General features: G+C 51.5%; 1 protein-coding gene across 3 annotated transcripts in view; it reads right to left on the bottom strand.

Moving 5' to 3' along the window:
* ABHD12B (abhydrolase domain containing 12B) overlaps positions 1 to 6,243 on the bottom strand; it is a 34,428-nt gene extending 28,185 nt beyond the window's left edge. The window contains exon 1 of one of the 3 annotated variants that reach the window (XR_012645872.1): positions 6,001 to 6,243. Coding sequence is in view for 2 of the 3 variants with exons in the window: in XM_074996202.1 (XP_074852303.1) it covers positions 6,001 to 6,125 (125 nt within the window). In the remaining variant the exon portion in view is untranslated. The remainder of the gene's footprint in view (positions 1 to 6,000) is intronic. The other 2 variants (XM_074996202.1, XM_074996201.1) reach the window with 2 other exon arrangements.
* Between the last annotated feature and the right edge of the window lie 8,151 nt (positions 6,244 to 14,394).

Raw genomic sequence — 14,394 nt, 5'->3', positions numbered from 1 at the left:
ATCAGCATATTTCCAGGGATGGGGAGGGGAAATGAGAAAAAATGCAGTCTGGGAGGATGTCAAAGACCAGCAAGCATATCCAGAATGCTACAAGGATGAGGGAACTGTGACTCTACTGCAGCAGTCAACGTTAGCCAATTTGAGTGTCGAAGGAATGAGTTGACTTTGAGGAGCACATGGGAAGCCAGGATGATTGCACTTGAACTTATAAATTCAGAATTACAAAATCTATATTAATGAATTCAAATTTATGTTAGTGTAGACACAGCCCCACTTTCCACAGGATCCTTGAGACAACGAGCTCTTAAACAGAAACCAACCCCCAAACCTACCAAAACGCAGCAAAGCACTTGCCAAACACTCTTCTGTTCCAGGCCAAGCTTGCAAGGGATAGGACCACAGTCTGTACATGCAACACCCAGGCACGGAAGAGAGCTGCAGGCAGTAATTGCTTTGGCTTCATCAGGTTGCCGAGTGTGGCAAAAAGCTACCTCTGAATTAATACCCAGGAGAAGATGAATATGCTCAGAGCGACAGGAGATTTTCCAGAGTTACAGTCCCAGCTTGGGACAGAAAGTTCACCCTGTCATTGGGGAAATGAGGCATCCCACCTGCAGAGATACTGGATTGTGATGCAACTGTTGAGTCAGCTGTAGGGCTTCCCACACACTGTCTGGTCATACACATGAGACTGTCCCAGAGGATGTTGTTACAGGAGGTGGTTCTAGCCTTTGAGGGTGCTGTCCAAACATGTTCAGACAATGCAGCAACAGGATAGAAGACTCAGAGAGCAAGCTAGCAATTTGCCAACCTGAGTCCAGTGCTAGGACTTCAGGCCATTGAGATTGGCAAGTACCTCCGAGGCGACAGGAGGTATTTAAACTTCAGACCAGCCATCTGCTGCATACCTCTTTGGTTAATGAGCACTAGAGCAAAGGTGAGCAAACTTTTGACATCAGGCACCACTTCTCATCCCTACAATTAGCAGTGTGCAGCCCAACCCTCAGCCTATCTAATGTAAGCTTAACTGATGGCAATTTCAGTTATGGTCACATGAAAAAGCTTTTTGGCATGGGCAAGAAAATACATAGAAGGCAAAAAACTCAGGATATGAATGTGAATACACATACACAAACATTTCAACATCTTTCATGAGATGGGTGAGCCAGAGATGCCACAGCCAGTTTCACACACACACACCGCCCCGGGGGTGCACCCTCCCCGTTGAGCACCCCAGCGCTAGAGAAGTTTAACTGCACTGAAACCAGTTCCAGTAGTGCAGGACACGGCACAGTATACAGAACAGTTGAGGTAGAAGGGGTGAAAATTCATAGTAGATCTAACAACCAGGGCAGATTTTCCAGAAGAAGGGACAACCTAAGTTTGCGACAGTGCATAGAGGAACACAGGGGACACAGAGGAAGAATGGGCCAGTGGTGGGAAAGTAACATGGTCAGAAAGGTATCAGACAGGGAGGTAAAAACAGTTTGGAGGAAGAGGTTTTTTTTATTTTTAAAATAGGAGACATGGGTGACATTAATCACCCTAGGCAGAAGCTGTTGACCCAACATTCTGACCAATCACGTGGAGGACTGAAGGATGCCCAGAGTTATTACTACCTTAATGGAAATATTAGTCATTATGTTGATGCTTGGCTCAGGCCAAGCACACCTGTAAAAGTTCAGGTCACACCATTAGAGACACTAAAAAGCAGTCAAGTAGCACTTAAAAGTGCTACCCCTCTACTCTGATTTGCTCACCTTGAGCATTTTTTTCTGATTTGTCCTCCTTGATTACTGTGTTTGGTTCTCTATGCCTTAAATAGAGAGTTTGTTCTGGTCTGGCTATGGTCTGAAGCAGTGGGTCTGTCCCACGAAAGCTCACCTAATAATTGTGCTACTTGACTGCTTTTTTTGTTGTGATAGTATAGACCAGCACGGCTCCCTCTCTGTTACCATTAGAGATGTTGTCAGAGTTGCCACCACCGCGGTGCTCTGCTCTCTCCAATGTTGGTATCACTCAGCTGCATGCGTGTGTTCCCTCTGTGTGCTGCCCCAGCTCTGCAGATAGCTGACACAGCAGACCCAAAGAGAACCCCCAATGACCACAGAGTCTAGTGAGGTGCTAAGGCATGTTGGCCAGGTTTATTGCCATATTGGACACAACAGTAGTTCCCTGTAGATTTCTTAGTCTAAGTCAGGGCATACTACAAATATGCACCCACGGTCAATGGACTCGGCTCAGTCAGTGGCGGGACTTTCCACTGCCCCCTCGGCCGGACCCAGACCACATCCCAGAAGTACATTCTTATACACAGGTACAAACAATTTACACATCACTCCTGACATGTTGAGGTACACCCCTTCTAGGTGCCGCCTCTCACCTGGTACATGTTGGCTCGAACAAGACAACTCTATCCATCATACTACCCTTTTGCCCCTGTCATGGGGACGGATTGGCCTATTCTCTCTTATCTGTGGGATGTTCCAGGGTAGGGAGTTCTGGTACCATGTACCTACTTCAATATGCTTGGTAGATATGTTTACGCACCAGCAACCCTCTTCTTGCCAACTTCTGTGAGCAATGCACTCCTTTAGCTCACAGCTGCACTTTGCTTTCTGTTAGCAAAGTCTTGACCATTACTTTGGTTCAGGCCCAAGGCCTCATACTGAGCCTGTACTTACAAGAGACACTGTCCTTCTATCCCAACTTTCACAGAGAAGCTGCACCAGGTGAGCCGCACTGAATTTAATCAGGTGCCACAGAATTTATCATCTAGACCAGGAGCAGCTCTCAGGTAGAAAAGAGGGAAAACCTGCTGAGGGTGGTAGCTGTACAGGAACTGATTGTTAACATTTTATGTGGCTGATGCTTTCATTTTAGTCTGTGGAAGTTTCTCCTTGTATAATCACATGATACATGTGCCATGTGTAATTTAATAAAATTGAAGTGAATTACTCAGCAGACCTGTCCTGTGATACTGTATGTCACGTGTTTGAGGGCCAACTGCATCTTGGCAGCATAATATGCAATATAAAGAGTAGGCAAGATACAGATTGCATCAGTAGCTCAGAATAGTTGCGATACTTGCTCCGCAGACCCCGCCCCGCCCCCCCCCCCCCGAAACATCTTAGTCAAGATCAGGTGCATTTCTATGTCGAGATTTTGGATAAAAGACTAGCAACCTTTTCTGATCTATCGCAAGTGCAAATAATTAAAAGGTAGGGTGTGGAATGATTAACTTATGTAAAAAGGCTAGAAAAAAAAATTTCTAGCCCATGGGAAGGAAAATTCAGTGGCGCTCTGATAGCATGAGGATTATGAGGGCAAAAGCCAGTAGCTCTTTCACATCTGCTAACCCAAGAATTCAGAAGAAAGTGGTCATTTAAATTCCTTCTTTTGAGTTCCCAGTATAAGTATCTTGTACAGTCTCTGTTCATAATTTAAATACCCACCCTCCAATCAGCGATTGGTTATTTTTTAGGGCCGAGCAACATGCTCAAATCCTCCTTTCAGTTCTACAATGCTCCTCCAAGCAACATGCACCCACTGGAGAAGCTTAGATCTGTACAGGTTTTGTTTTAATAAAAACTGGACCTGGGGGTATACAGCACTAGCCCAGCTTCTGAAGAAGGCTGATACCTGTGCATAAAGTGGTCCCAGGTACTCCAGGCACAAGAGTCACCTGGGCTTGTGCCTTGCCACTTCTGGGCAGCCACAGTCAGGGCTACACTCCAGAAAAGTTGCAAATTTGTATTTTAGCATCCCAGTCCCTACTGGTACAGCACCCCTCCCATTGTTGCTGGCCCCCCAGGGGCACCCCTTCTGGACCTCACCCTTACAGGGACCAGACAGCAAGTGTGAAAACTCAGGACAAGGGGTGAGGGATAGTAGGTGCTTATAGAAGACAAAGCCCTGACTACAAGAACTGTCCCTACAAAAACAAAAGAACAAACCATCTAGTCACCCTAGTCCCCAAGCCCTACGCTCCGCTCCAGCCTGTGTGGGGAACTGGGCCTGCCTGCACAGAGCAGCTGGGATTGCTACACGCTCCCCCACACACCCCTATGAGGCTGGGGAGAGAGGACCAACCTCAGGGGTCCCACCACCCAGGTCACCTTCCCCAGCCGGGCCGTGGACACGGCAGGGAAGGTGCAACAGCAGTTGATGCTGACCTGGCCACACCCCTCTGGCAGTGAAAGGGACCGGACACAGGGAACACTTGGGGCCCTCTCTGCTCCCGCCAAACCTAGGGAGGCCATCCAGCCTATTTTCCCCAGGACAGTCCTTTATTTAAGCTGTCCCAGAGGCACCCAACTGTTTTTAATAGGCAAACTGTCCCATATTTTGTGGTGCTTCTGTTCCCTGCACCCAGTGTCTCCAGGGGGCTTCTCTGCTGGGCAGCTGCCCCATTCCCTGGCATCTAACAGAGGCAGCTCCCACTGCTGGTGAGCTCTGCCATGGGGCAAACTCATCATTCACTGGCATCCCCCTGCGAGGAGTTTGTGAAGCCCCCACCCCTGGTGCCTCACTGTGGGGCATCCGGCCCCATTGCTGAGGAGCCCTGACACCAAACAGCAGCCCCCCCATCACCAGGGGCCAGTGTCCTGTATGTGCCATTAGGCAACATGGTCTCCTTAGCCAGACCCCAAGCAGCACGGGGGTGGGGGGGAAGAGGGGAGAACAAGCTGTCTCTGGGCACCTCCCTCCTCCAGTGGCAGAAAGTGGGGGAAACACTTGTCCCAGCACATCCCTGCCAGCCCACAACAGGTCTGACCCCAAGGGCTGAGGTCCCCTTCCTGCAGGCAGGGCCAAGCAGGGCTGGGGACAGAGCAAGTGGGGGTGGGGGCAGGGCAGACCGGGCAGGGTGAAGGGAAGGGGGGGGCAGGACCCCCCCCCGCAGGGGCAGACCGGGCAGCGTGAAGGGAAGGGGGGGGCAGACCGGACGGGGGTCGGAGGGAAGGGGGGCAGACCCCCCCGCAGGGGCAGACCGGGCGGGGGGAGGGAAGGGGGTGGGCAGGACCCCCCCCGCAGGGGCAGACCGAGCAGCGTGAAGGGAAGGGCGGGGGCAGACCGGACAGGGGTCGGAGGGAAGGGGGGCAGACCCCCCCGCAGGGGCAGACCGGGCGGGGGGAGGGAAGGGGGTGGGCAGGACCCCCCCCCGCAGGGGCAGACCGGGCAGCGTGAAGGGAAGGGGGGGGCAGACCGGACGGGGGTCGGAGGGAAGGGGGGCAGACCCCCCCGCAGGGGCAGACCGGGCGGGGGGAGGGAAGGGGGTGGGCAGGACCCCCCCCCGCAGGGGCAGACCGGGCGGGGGGAGGGAAGGGGGTGGGCAGGACCCCCCCCCGCAGGGGCAGACCGGGCGGGGGGAGGGAAGGGGGGGGGCAGGACCCCCCCCCGCAGGGGCAGACCGGGCAGCGTGAAGGGAAGGGGGGGGGCAGACCGGACAGGGGTCGGAGGGAAGGGGGGCAGACCCCCGCGCAGGGGCAGACCGGGCGGGGGGAGGGAGGGGGTGGGCAGGACCCCCCCCGCAGGGGCAGACCGGGCAGGGTGAAGGGAAGGGGGAGGCAGGACCCCCCCCACAGGGGCAGACCGGGCAGGGTGAAGGGAAGGGGGGGGCAGACCGGACGGGGGTCAGAGAGAAGGGGGGGAGACCCCCCCCGCAGGGGCAGACCGGGCGGGGGGAGGGAAGGGGGTGGGCAGGACCCCCCCCGCAGGGGCAGACCGAGCAGGGTGAAGGGAAGGGGGAGGCAGGACCCCCCCCACAGGGGCAGACCGGGCAGGGTGAAGGGAAGGGGGGGGCAGACCGGACGGGGGTCGGAGGGAAGGGGGGGAGACCCCCCCGCAGGGGCAGACCGGGCGGGGGGAGGGAGCGGAGTCGGGAACCCCCACGGGGCGGGAGAGGGCTGCCGGGGCAGGGGGGAAGTGGGGCACCGCCGCGGAGAGGAGCGCGCAGCAGGTACCGCCGGGGCCAAGCCCCCCACACCCCCCGGCACTTACCGCCGGGAGCCCGAGGCGGGGTCTCCATCCCCGCCCGGCGCGGTCCGAGCCGCGGGCCCCTCCCCCTGGGGCCCGGGCGGTGGCGGTGGCGGCGGCGCGATTTCCCGCTCCCTGCGCCGCTTCATGGTGCACCGGGGGCGGCCGCCTGCGCCAGCGCCTTATCCGCCGGACCGGGGCGGGGCGGGGCCAGGCCGGCTCGGACACGTCCCTCCGCGCCTTGGGCATCGGCACCTGCCGGGCGGGGGCGGAGCCACACCGCATTGGACACGCCCCCTCCGCGCCTGGGCCCGTCACACGTGCTAGGAAGGCGGGGCTAAGCCACTTAGCCCCGCCCCTGGGCTGCCCTCCCCGCGCCCCTGCAGCTCAGGAAGAGGCGTCCCGTGTCCTACAGCCCCTCCTTGAAGTACCCCATGTGTCCCGGGTCTCCTCCTCTCTCCAGTGGGTACACCGCGGGGGACCCCTTTGCCCCCGTGCAACCGGGGCCGGAGGCACAGGGGGTGGCAAGGAGAGGCCCATGTGGCTGCTCAAGCAGCAGTTTGTCCAAAGGAGAGAGTCAGAAGTAGTGTTCCCAGGCAGCTGAAGGCCTGGGCGGCTGCCCAGGAGAGATTCAAATGTGGCTCAGCTGATTAGCAGAGCACCCACAACTGGCAACATGTTTCTCTTGGTTGTGCACATCCACACATGCTTCAGTGCACATAATAAAACTTATCCTGCATCGGGATGGGAAGAACAGGGAACGCGGAGTCAGCAGCGTCCGTTACACAGGCCTGCAAAAGCAAAATTCATGAGTACCCACCTCTTCCGCGAATTATAACTAGGAAAGGAGCATTTGCAACACCGAGTTTTACAACAGATTGTGTTAGGAAATGCCCATTTGGATCCTGCATTTCCCACGTTCCAACTGAAAAGGGAGCAGAGGGCAGTGTGATCACATCCCACATGTATAAATAGATTGGTGACCAGCACTTTTAAAAGTAAAACTTAAGCTTGATTCTCATTAGCATCACAAAAAAAATGAGCACTATGGCCCTGACAGCCTGCCAGGCAGGGAGTAGGTGTGCTCGGGCGGAAGAGCACCCTGGAAATGTAGGTAAACAAGGGAGTATAACTTGACGAGCAAACCATTTGGGACTGAAATACCTTGATGGAATGTTTAACTGGAATTCAGTACCCATGTAATCTCTCTGATCGAGCTAGACGCCTGTGTGCTGCCAAATGACGTGCATTAGTAAAGATGCCAAGGTTATACTTATGTAGCTATCAGGAGAGGTGACTGCAGCCGGGGTGACTAGTGTCTGTGGGTAGAGGATTTCAGGGAGGAGGCATGCAGTTAGCAACTAAAAATTTGGTTGGAGCTCACATGGGCCGTGCACCTCCAGAGTGCTACCACTAGTCACCTATGACTGCAACAGAGGCAGACATACCTGAAGCAACACAGAGGAAGCTGTGCTAGTCTATACACTATCAAAACAAAAAGCAGTCAAGTAGCACTTTAAAGACTAGCAAAATAGTTATTATTATTATAAAATTATTAGGTCAGGTTACTCACAGAATCACAGGCACTTTCTCATGCTCCTCTACTAACATCATATATACCATCATGTGCCAACAATGCCCAGATGCTTTGGGTATTGGACAGACTTCTAACTCCCTTAGACAAAGGGTCAACGGGCACAAAACAGACATCAAAACACTCCAGATCCACAAACCAGTTAGTCAACATTTTAATGGACTGGGGCATTCTGTCAATGACCTAAAGGTATGTGTGTTACTGAAGAGGAATTATCACACCATTTTGGAAAGAGAAGTGGACGAGCTGGCTTTTATATTCAAATTTGGCACATTAACACATGGTTTAAATCATGACGGGAACTTTCTGAGTCACTATAGGGGCTCGTCTGCATACTTGGCTCGATCTAATTCTTGACCTTCCCCCCCACACCTCCACTCTCTGATTTGCTCACCTTGATTATCTTTTTCTGATTTGTCCTCCTTCCTTTCTGTTTTTGGTTCTCTGTGTCTTAAACATTGAGTCTGTTCTGCTCTGGCTATGGACTGAAGAAGTGGGTCTGTCCCACGAAAGCTCACCTAATAAACTATTTTGCTAGTCTTTAAAGTGCTACTTGACTGCTTTTTGTTTTGATACCTGAAGCAAGCTACTTTTGCTGTAGCAAGATGAAAGCTAGCTCAGGTGTGCCTTCAGGACTGTGACTAGAATGCAACCAAACAAGCAAAGAGTACAAAAGACTCTTAATAAGATATGCAAATGGGAGCAGTCAGGTGAATAGCTGAGGCAGTCACGGAAGAACTTGTTTCAGTTTGGATTAGAAACCAAGGGGTTGAGCTGATTGGACAGGTATGAGGGGAACTGAAAGTGCAGAGATTTTGCATGTTATGTACCAAGCCAGACCTACTCATCAAGGCAGAGGCAAATGGACAAATGAAGTTAAAACCCCAATATCATGGGCGACAGGTATCATAGGCCAGAAGCTAAGCTTCTCCCAGCCCAGACTGTGATCCTACCCTCACTCTCAGCTGAAGCTGGCTGGAGCTCAGCTTGAGCCAGCTTCTGGGAGCTCAGGGATATTTTGGCTGACAATCAGGGGTAGTCTAGGGCAGCTCAGGTCACTGGGTGGCCTGAGACAGCTTAGACAGCTAAGTTAAGGCTGGTATAGGAGATGGATCGGTGCTGGTGCCCAGCCAGAGGCCCAGCAGGTAAGGCCAGCCAGTGCAGCTGGGGTCAGCTGGCTAGTGGCCCAGGGCTCCAGACAGCTGGAGCAGGTGGGCTGGCACTCAGGATGTTTGACTGAGCCACAGTGAGGTGTCAGGGGCTCAGGGTTCTCATGGGCGAGGGGTGCACAGAAGGGATGGGGTAGGAACGAGGCCTGAGGCAGAAGAAGCAGAACTGGGGACTAGCGTCCCCAAAAGGGGTTTGTTACATTACCCATACCCAATCCTGAGGCCATATGGTGATTCATGGGCCTCTTAAGACCCCTGATCTGTCAAAAGGGCATGCACTTGTAGGCTAGCACAGAATGGTACTGTGATGACAGGAGAAAAGCTTTGGGTAAGTTAAAAAGCTGCCACAGAAGTACCTTTACTGAACTATTTGGGGATTAATGAGTTAACACCACTTCACATGTGTTTGGGGCAGTCCTCCAGGCAGGAGACACAGTGAGTGGTACTAGCTAAAATGCAGAACTATGCTCACAGTGCAGAAGAAAAGCTAGCATCTTTGATTGTAAGCCCTGGTCACACGTATGTTTATAGGCAGAAGTCAATGGAGAAGGGAAAGAAACCACAGACCTTTGCAAGTCATATCACAGAAACCACTATGCAAAGCACTTCTAGACTTTAGAACATAATCATAAAATAGCAGAGGTGCTCATTAAATGCCATCAAATGGAACTTCTCATAAGTCAATATACTTTGAAATAGAAATAGTTTTGACTGACTGGTTATAATACTATAATTATAATAACTGAATCTATTATTTGAGGATATAATACTGTTATCCAGAAGTACTGAATACCTTCTACGTAAAATCATTAGTAATGGTGTATTAATAGCATAAGGTCATAAATGGTACTCTGAATATAAGCCCATGATTCTTTTTTGCTCTGGCTTGAATGCTGCCAGCAAAGATAAAGCAAACTGTGAAATCTGCAGGAAACCGAATGCAAGAGCCACTGAAATCACTCAAGATTTCACATCATAGAAAACTAGGACTGGAAGGGACCTCGAGAGGCCAACAAGTCCAGCCCCCTCCCCAATGGCAGAACCAAGTGCTGTCTAAACCATCCCTGACAGACATCTATCTAATCTGTTCTTAAATATCTCCAGCGATGGAGATCCCACAACCTCCCTTGGCAATTTATTCCACTGTTTGACCACCCTGACAGTTAGGAACTTTTTCCTAATGTTCAACCTAAACCTCCCTTGCTGCAGTTTAAGTCCATTGCCCCTTGTTCTATCCTCAGAGGTCAAAACGAACAAGTTTTCTCCCTCCTCCTTATGACACTTTTTTAGATACCGGAAAACCACTGTCATGTCTCCCCTCAATCTTCTCTTTTCCAAACTAAACAAGCCCAATTCTTTCAGCCTTTCTTCATAGGTCACATTCGCTCGACCTTTAATCATTCTTGTTGCTCTTTTCTGGACCCTCTCTAATTTCTCCACATCTTTCTTGAACTGCGGTACCCACAACTGCACACAATACTCTAGCTGAGGCCTAACTAGCGCAGAGTAGAGCAGAAGAATGACTTCTTGTGTCTTGTTCGCAACACACTTGTTAATGCATCCCAGAATCATGTTCGCTTTTTTTGCAACAGCATCACACTGTTGACTCATATTTAGCATGTGGTCCACTATAACCCCCAGAACCCTTTCTGCTGTAGTCGTTCCTAGACAGTCTCTCCCCATTCTGTATGTGTGAAACTGATTGTTCCTTCCCAAGTGGAGCACTTTGCGTTTGTCCTCATTAAACTTCATCCTGTTTACCTCAGACCATTTCTCCAATTTATCCAGATCATTTTGAATTATGACCCTATCCTCCAAAGAAGTTGCAACCCCTCCCAGCTTGGTATCATCTGCAAACATAACAAGTGTACTTTCTATGCCAATATCTAAATCATTGATAAAGATACTGAACAGAACCGGTCCTAAAACAGACCCCTGCAGAACCCCACTTTTTATACTTTTCCAGCAGGACTGAGAACCATTAAGAACTATTCTCTGAGTACGGGTGTTGTGAACAATACATGAGAAGTCATTCTTCCGCTCTACTCTGCACTGGTTAGGCCTCAGCTGGAGTGTTGTGTTCAAGAAAAATGTGGAGAAATTAGAGAGGGTCCAGAAAAGAGCAACAAGAATGATTAAAGGTGTAGAGAATGTGACCTGTGAAGAAAGGCTGAAAGAATTGGGCTTGTTTAGGTTGGAAAAGAGAAGATTGAGGGGGCGACATGATAGTGGCTTTCGGGTGTCTAAAAGGGTATCATAAGGAGGAGGGAGGAAACTTGTTCTTTTTGGCCTTTGAGGACAGCCTGAAAAGGCAATGGACATGCATAGCTCAGTGGTTTGAGTATTGGCTTTAGCAGTGCAGGGCTGTGAGTGAGTTCAATCTTTGAGAAGGCCATTTAGGGGTCTGAGACAAATAGATTAGAAGGGGGGAAAAAAAGTGGTAGGGCAGGTGGTGGGTCCTGTTTTAAACTGCACCAAGGGAGGTGTAGGCGCCTGGGGCTATGGCAGTGCCCATAGCTCCGGGCGGGACTGCAGCCACACCGGCTGCCCTGGGAAGCCCAGCCCTCAGTTCAGGGCGGGGCAGCAGCACAAGGGCTGAGGAATAAGCCCAGCGCAGGCTTACCCTGTCAGGGAGGGGGTAGGGGGTCGCAGGCCCTCCCACACCACTGCGACCCAGCCCGGGGCCCTGAGGGTCGCTTACACGCAACCGTGGCGGTGGGGATCCAGGCCGCAACACACCGCCATGGGTTCTGGTGCAGCGTTCCCCGGGCCACTTCCTACCTCCACCTCCATCGGGGGAAGGTCCCAGTCCATCTGGTCAGGGGGTCCCGCGGGGTTGGCCTCCTCCAAATCATCTACCTTTGGGGGCTCCGGCCAGTCGGTCATCTCCACATTGTTGGGGTAGTCTGGCGGCGGTAGCACGGTGGGTCTGAGGCGATCCAGGGCCTGGGGGCTGCAGGGGTCCGCTGGAACTTCGGGGAAGTCCGCTCCTGGGGCCTCGTGGTTGCTAGCCCCCGCCTGTCCGGCTGGGCCTGGGGTTTTCCCCAAGGAGGGGATCCTCCACTGGTGTGAGGGTCCTGGCAGATCTGGGAAGTCCAGGTAGGTTCCCTGGGGCATCCGGATCTGTAGCTGTCCTGGCTGGTCTGGGCCGCTGGGGGCTTGCTCCTCCTGACCGGCTGGGAGGCAGTGGGCTCTCTGTCCCGGCATCGGGGAGCCCACGAGGGCGCTACCTCCCTGCCTGGAGGCCCAGGCTTTAATGGGTCCCGAGCTCTGCCCTTGGCCCTTCTGGCTCTAGGCCCCGCCCTCTGAGGGGCGGGCCACTGGTGTTCTGGCTCCAGGCCCGCCCACCAGGGCCTCTGCGCAGCCTCCTCTGCCTCTGAGTCAGCGGGAGGCCACAGCGGCTCACTACAGGAGGCTTAGGTTGGACATTAGGAAAAAGTTCTTAACTGTCAGGGTGGTCAAACAGTGGAATAAATTGCCAAGGGAGGTTGTGGAATCTCCATTGCTGGAGATATTTAAGAACAGGTTAGATAGATGTCTATCAAGGATGGTTTAGACAGTACTTGGTCCTGCCAGTGGGGCAGGGGACTGGACTCGATAGCCTCTCGAGGTCCCTTTCAATCCTAGGATTCTATGGTTCTAAGATAAGATTGCAAAAACCTGCTTTACGCTGGTATAACACGTGGTTCCATTTTCTGGACTTCAGATAAAATAAATACACCAATAAAGATAAAAAGTTGATGAAACACAAATGAATCTTTTAATGGTAATGCCTATGAATAAGATTGTGTTGATAACTGTATGGACAGGTTATAGGACATACGAATGTAGGATTGGAAGAGAAATAATCTATATCAGTGCCTTGTGCTGAGGCAGGACCAAGTACAGCCAGATCATTTGTATTGTTCTGGGATGCAGTTCTAACTAGTAAGAGATTCTGTCGCTGCTTGACCTGTAACCAATGCTCTACTGCTATGGCTCCCTGCCTGGGTGCTCCCAGCCAGCATCCAAGTATGTGCTGTGTGTCTGGATGTTAAGCAGTCCTGGTTCAGAAGCTTGGACTCCAGCAGGCCGCAAAGCTCAGCCCCACTCTGGTCTCCACCTGGCTTAGTTACGACCAGCTAAGAGACCCCAACACACCCCCAATCCTGAATTTCCCCTAAACCGCCCTGGCCTTGGCCCACCTGAGAAGTCTATCAGGTTTGTTTACTCCTTTAGAAAGACGAAAGCACTTAATAGCATATTAACATAACTGGGGTAAATGCACTCTTCCCTTCAAACACAGCACTGAGGTGGTTTATTGAAAAAACAAAACAAGTGTCTTAACAAAAGGCACAGGTTCAGAGATGCAAAAGAGATGGAATAAAAGTTGGAAAGAATTACAGATGAAAATAAGTATATGCTTTCAAACGGCTAAGACCTAACATAATGAACAATCTTCCACTCTCAGAAACTTCAATTCCCTTAGCTGAAGGAACCACGTTTCTGAGCAGGAAGAAGCTGTGCCCTGTGTCTCCTGTGATGGATGCCAAGATGACTTCTTTGCTCCCACTAACTCATAGTTTTCTCCCGAGACTCAGGATAGCCTCATGCTGTTATTCCCTTCCTGGAGACTTCCCCTTCTCCTTGTGATTCGTATGTAAATGGGGCTGTTTTGAGTTAATAATACTACCTTCCCTCCCAGGAGAGAAATCTGATTTTCCCTGGGTTTGGTCAGAGCACGATATCTCTGAGTACCCATTTTCCCTTCTATAGTGCAAGACACACATTTCACAACGATATGAATCATCAGTGTGATTCATGGGTACTCCATACACTTTCGTAACAGGGTGATATTATGTGCAAGCAGTTGATTCAATGGCTTACCTTTGGAGTTCAGACCCCAGTCCATGAGGATATTTCTTCCACTTGCTAGCCTGATGTTTTTGTGTACCTCTTCCGTAAATCTCCGCAATAACCTTTGCCAATCTCTAGCTGCATGGAATCTGAGACCTCTGTGACGGACTCACAGCCTTGCTCGCATTCAGGGCGTGATCAGCTATCATCTCCAGATGCTTCTGAGGTGATTCCCCACTTGGGAGCTGTGCATTTGATTTTTCTTTTCCTTCCTAAGTGCCGTGCTGTGCACTGGTCTTGACTGAATTTCATCTCATTGATTCTGGACCAACGTTCCAATTTTTCAAGGTCATTTTGAATTCTCATCCTGTCCTCCAAGGGGCATAGAACCTATCCCAGCTTGGGGTCATCCATAGATTTCATAAGCATACTCCCCAGTCCAGTAGCTAAATGATCAATGAAAATACTGACAAACACTGGATCCAGGACAGAACTCTGTGTCACCCCACTACACAGACCCTCTCACTTTGACAGTGAACCACCAATAACAGTTGAGTACATTTTTCCACTCATTTTCATACCCACTGTCACAGTCTGAGGTGCAGTCCAGGCCAGCAAGAGGTGGTGTCACCATTTGCCTTGCAATCTGGCTTGCCTAAAACAATGTTTTGCTGCTTTACCTTCTAACCTGGGTCAACACAATCAGCCTACCAGCATGCAGTTCTCACCCAGTTATGCATAGCCACAGCCCTGGTCCAGCAACTCTAATTCCAGCAGCCTTTCAGCAGCACACCAACAACACTTTGGGGCTGTGTCTGC

The sequence above is a fragment of the Carettochelys insculpta genome, chromosome 6 (genome assembly GCF_033958435.1).
Source record: "Carettochelys insculpta isolate YL-2023 chromosome 6, ASM3395843v1, whole genome shotgun sequence".
Taxonomy (NCBI): domain Eukaryota; kingdom Metazoa; phylum Chordata; order Testudines; family Carettochelyidae; genus Carettochelys; species Carettochelys insculpta.
The sequence above is the reverse complement of the archived record's forward strand: the minus strand, read 5'-3'. Positions and strand labels throughout refer to the sequence as shown.